This window comes from Pygoscelis adeliae, unplaced genomic scaffold (assembly GCF_000699105.1).
Source record: "Pygoscelis adeliae isolate BGI_AS28 unplaced genomic scaffold, ASM69910v1 Scaffold413, whole genome shotgun sequence".
NCBI classification, from domain to species: Eukaryota; Metazoa; Chordata; class Aves; order Sphenisciformes; family Spheniscidae; genus Pygoscelis; species Pygoscelis adeliae.
In genome coordinates, this window is record NW_008824403.1 from 1,523,013 (window position 1) to 1,527,985 (window position 4,973).

A 4,973-nucleotide genomic window follows, 5' to 3' on the forward strand; every position below is an offset into this window, starting at 1 on the left:
CCCCCTCAGCCTCTCCTGAACCGGGCGCGGTGCACGGGCGTGCGGCGCCAGCCACGGAGGACCCCCGCGTTACCCCGGCCTGCGTAACGCGGATCGCCAGCTGCGGACGTGGGCTGCTGCTCCAGAGCCAGGAGCCGTTCCTGAGCGCCGGCACGGAAACGTGAAGGACGCTGCGGGTCGGCATGAGGGGTTGTCACTTCAAAGTCAGTTTACGCTTTCCGCAGGACTCGGTAGCAGGCAGAAGGCGGACTCGCATTAAACACCGTCCAGAATACTGTCGAGATTGTCACTTTAAGCGCGTGATAAGAAACTTGAAATAAAAACAAATTTCTCACTGGAGTTCCTTTAACCATTTCTGTCCATACAACAGTAATAGTCTACATTTGTATTGCAACTTCGGTACAGAAAGAGCTCTAAATGTCGATGATGATGGTGATGGATAGGATAATCGCCCATTTTACAGGTAGGTAAAAGAGATTCAGTAGCTGTCCTAAAAGCACACCTCAAGTCTATGGTAGCAAGAAGGGTTTAGGGGGGAAAAAAAAAAAGACCAGTAGAGCCATCCTAACTACAAATATGGAAAAAGGTGTATACATCATACGTGATGCACTGGGCGGGTTTACTTAAGTTGCTGTATCTAACAACATGGGAGAGTAAAGTAGTCAACCTTCCTTCATAGCGCGTTTCGCTGTTCAGTCCAGCTGACTAGATGCTTAGTTAACTGGGGAGGATGATTCCCATTCCTTGTATCACCCCAGGTAAAAAGAACCTTGCAAATCATCTGAGATGACAGTTTCCAGCATCGCTGGTAAAATTAAACCTCCCACCAACAAAGACTTAGGTGTGCACGGATGGAAAGGCTGGATCTATGGTGTCAATGATAGAAGGTCTAGCTGGTGAGACAAAAGCAGTGTATTTTCAGTCTGAATTGGTATTTGTAGTCGGGTTCTCTTCCTGGCTCTATCACAGGTTACGGGTGCAGCGGTAGAGAAGTCGTCGTGCCACGGGAATGGTGCTCCATCACATCCCTGAAGAGTTTCAAGATCCACCCCGCTGAGATTGCCAGAGATCATAAGTTTTATGAAAACAGTTTTCAAAATTTAAAAGCAGCTGTTTAAGAAAGCTGAAAACAGTAAGCAGGACATGGAATACCAGCTGTGGCACACGGCTGTCGTCCCAAGTAAGAAAGCAAAAAGGAAATTAACTTGGAAAATACATTTGGTGTCACGATGCTTTCGTAACTACTTCCGCTAGTTTGCGAGTCATCAGTACAAACATACATGCACCCCCTCCCCCCAAAACATGCACCTTTAATTTACAGGCCTGTCAATAATGAAGGATGAAGTATGTGGGATGAACACGTAGGGGAGACTTAACACAAAGTGCTTTACAAGAGAACAAGAGCTATGTTCCTTAAAAATCTAGATTGTATGTTTAATTTGGAAGATACGGGAAAATCCTTCACGCAGGGATTTTTCCTAGCTTCCCTTTAGAGCCTGGCACCAACCTATATTGTCTCTGTTGAAAAACTGGCTCGTAAGACCCTATGTAAAGCTGTGTGGGTGAAGAACTGCAAAAAGCATTACTGCCTTTGTGAGCAGAAAGAATTCAAGTGTCAGATCCGTTTCATAGAGAGAGGCTTGACGTACGAGGCGTGTGCCAAATTACTGTCTCCCTCCATATCAGGATGTTTTGGATCCAGAAGTCCACGCAGGCAAAAATGGAAAATCGTTAGTTGTGCTATACTATTAAACGTACTAAACATCACTCTCAGCTGAAGCTCAGGGTTATTTGTATCCAGCTTTAAAATCGGACTGCTCTCCAATAGAGAGCCAGGATGGGGGGTCTGTCATTCTCACTAAGCTGATTTAACGGGGAGCGGTTACCGAAAGGGGAGGGGGGCGCAAGGGATGCGGCTCCTCCCTCGGATCCTCACACGCTCCCCTGCAGCAGAACCGGTGGATCTCTAACCCCGCGGTAAGCCAGTTCGGAGATCCATCTGGTCAAACGCATACAAAGGATCAAATCCCTCCGAGTCGCCTCTTTTCTGTCTGCGCAGCCCCTCGAGCCGGCTCGCCGCAGGGCCTGCTCTGCGCCGTTGCCGGCGCTAGAGCCACCACAGCGATGAAAGCTGCGAGGGGCGCAGCGGGGGCGTGCGTGGGAAGGACTGCCCCGTTTGCAGTGGCTAAACAACAGACGGGCTTAACGCCATCAAAATGCAGCATTCTCAAGCTGCTGCGTGTAATACGTATGTAGCGCGTCCACAAGAATGGAACTGTGGCAAGAAACGCCAAACAGGCAAAGCTTGGATTTGGAGATTCAGCACAAGTACTTACGCTGAAGCATCTTCCACGTTCTACATCAGATTCTGTCAGATCAGCGCTGGGGATTTTTCAAGACAGAACCACCCAAGACAATATTACAGTGCTGGTGCCTACATTGTGACTGCAATCTAACGACGGAGAGGAGGCTCTGAATTTTTAAGAGCACAAAAATAAAACTTTACTGAGTCGACCAGCTTTCGTCTAGTCCTGTAACCTCCCTCCAGCAGCTGAGTTAACGCCTATCATCAGTAAAAACCACACAATCCACAAACCCTCTGTCAGAGAGGGTCAGAACTTTCAAAAATAAATCTCACGTGGAAAGAGCTAAGCTTGAATCACAGTTTTGGTGGGCTCTGATTTCATCCTCTCTCATCAGGAAAATTACAAAAGTTCATGTGAAACACCACAGGGGCTGCGTAACTCAAATTTTAAGCAGGTTCTATCCAGAACTGGCTACACTGGTGAGCGCAAGAGAATGAAGAAAGGGAACGAAGAGACTCAGGGGAGCTGCCGGTGCCACTGCTTGTGCTGAAGGTGGGTCTGTGAAGAGGAAGTTTTCGCAGCACCTTTGGGCAGTGCCCAAGTGAAGTGAAAACCTAAAATGCTCTCCTAAAATCTAAAGGCTCTGCTGATCTCTGTCTAGCTGAAGGATGTATAGTCCTAACTGACTTCTCCAATTTCCACTGAAAAGGAAGGGTATTTGTGGTGGGTCTTCCATTGATAAGTGTGGAAATATCAAGGTCTCGTTCTTGAACAAGACACCACATTTTGTAATCGAGGCTCTGACTGTACCAGGGATTATAACAAAAACACGACAGTCGTTGCAGGTAAAATTGTTTGCTCGCTGCTCTACTGTTCGGCAGAGCGTTTCTTCTTCGGACCCAGCCATATCAATTACTTCTATATGCGTGTCTCTCTTCTTGATATTAAGCAGAGACCTAGGAGGCATGTAGGTGTGAGCAAAGAGTAGAGTATAGTGTCTTGGATGGTTTGAGGACTCCGGAGAATGCACGAGTTGCTCCAAGTGCAACAAACACGGTATCAGTCCTCCCTGGTGTAAGCACCCAAACAGCAAAGCCCCGAGAACATTGAAAATAATTATGACGTGTTTCCACTTCACAGCTCTGTTCTGCGATGTGCTGAACAGGACTAAGGGCAAGATGAGAGGAATGAGAAACCGAGGTTCTTGGTGACTGAATAGGGAGAGAAACGCCAAAGGAACAAAATAAAACAGCAGTAACGTTGGATTGCCCTCAGAATGCACGAATAGCCCAGATGACCCATGGCAATATGATTTGACCCGTATTAATCGATAGATGTATTTCTTTAACATTTTAAAACCAGCACCGATGGCCAGAATATGTAAGATCCCAAAGAGCATTATTCCGTTGACCGTAAAATGGGTAACTCGTGGGTGACTCCCGTGCAGTGCAAGATTACGAGGATTAAGATTATAGCTGAGAAAATTGAAAGGGGTTACTATCATTTTCTCATTTAATTGACCTATTACATCAAATAGGCTGCTCTTTTTAATGCTGTAGAGGTTGTCTAAGCCCATGGCGGTAAAATAGAAGGTGTCGGCTGTGACGAAAACAATGGCAGTAAAACATGCACATAGGACAAGCTTCAAAAAGTGGTTTATGACAGTTTTAATGCCCTTTTGAGAGTCAACAATTAAACCTGCCCAGTAAAGCAGGGGCATTAGAGCAAATGCCAGAAAGGTTGGCCTGTTGAAAAACCCAGCAGTCGTTACGATACCTACGAGAGGGCTGCTTGTAGGCTCTGCTGGGCTGCCGTCAGGCTTTCTTGAGGAAACCAGTACCATCAGAAGAGCAAAGAGAAGTCCTTCGAGCGCGTTGGTAAACGTTCTTGTGTAAAATACCAGAGTGACATAGGATCCAGCAAGAAGCACCAGCGCTTTCCACGGATCTGCTTCCCAGAAAGGAGCTAATCGATAAACGCTATAGTCGAGTACGAAAGAAAACATCGTAAAGAGAAGGCGAGGTGATACGAGAAGGGTGTAGCTGTTGATGCAACTCGAACACACGTCCAGCTGCTGCAAAGACTTGATCACCCAGTAGGTAACTCCAGATGTCATTAATGGGAAAACAACTGTTCTGCAGGGAGAGCTGGAAAGGAACTCCCAAGGATAATAGACCTGTAGGTTTAAAATATCTCCTATAAAGGAAGAAAAAAAGAAAAAAAAAAACATACATGCATAATATCTTTTGTTCATTAACGTAGCATTAGGGATACAACTTAGCGTAAGAGGCATCACGATGCAGAGCAGTCCCTAAACTTTTGAGACTACTGTCAGCACCGACGTTTTTAGGAGCATACCGTTAATCTTCACGAGGCTTCAAGAAAAAAAAAAAAGATGTCTATTAGGGCGACGCGGTTCCCGGCACCCCTTAGTCCGGAGGGCAGGCAGCAGGGACGCGACCACCCAGAACCGCAGATCCGCCCCTGCCCTGCTTGCGGGAATGGCTTCGTAAGGAAAAGGGGGCGTAGGGCGGGTCGCTCGCCCAGTTTTCGACGCGGGCACCTCACCGCGCCTCGCAGCACGGGAGGAAGGCTGCACCTCGCAACGGCGGCACAGGGGGGATGCGCGCCCCCGCGTTGCGGGGCGCAGCCTTACATCCCCCGCGG

The 4,973-nt window shown here is 47.5% G+C and overlaps 1 protein-coding gene across 1 annotated transcript; it reads right to left on the minus strand.

Annotated features, from left to right (window-relative positions):
• Positions 1-2,940: 2,940 nt before the first annotated feature.
• PIGZ (phosphatidylinositol glycan anchor biosynthesis, class Z) lies at positions 2,941-4,599 on the minus strand. Its single transcript, XM_009320408.1, has one exon. It carries the CDS (start codon positions 4,597-4,599, stop codon positions 2,941-2,943), a length of 1,659 nt encoding a protein of 552 aa, XP_009318683.1.
• Between the last annotated feature and the right edge of the window lie 374 nt (positions 4,600-4,973).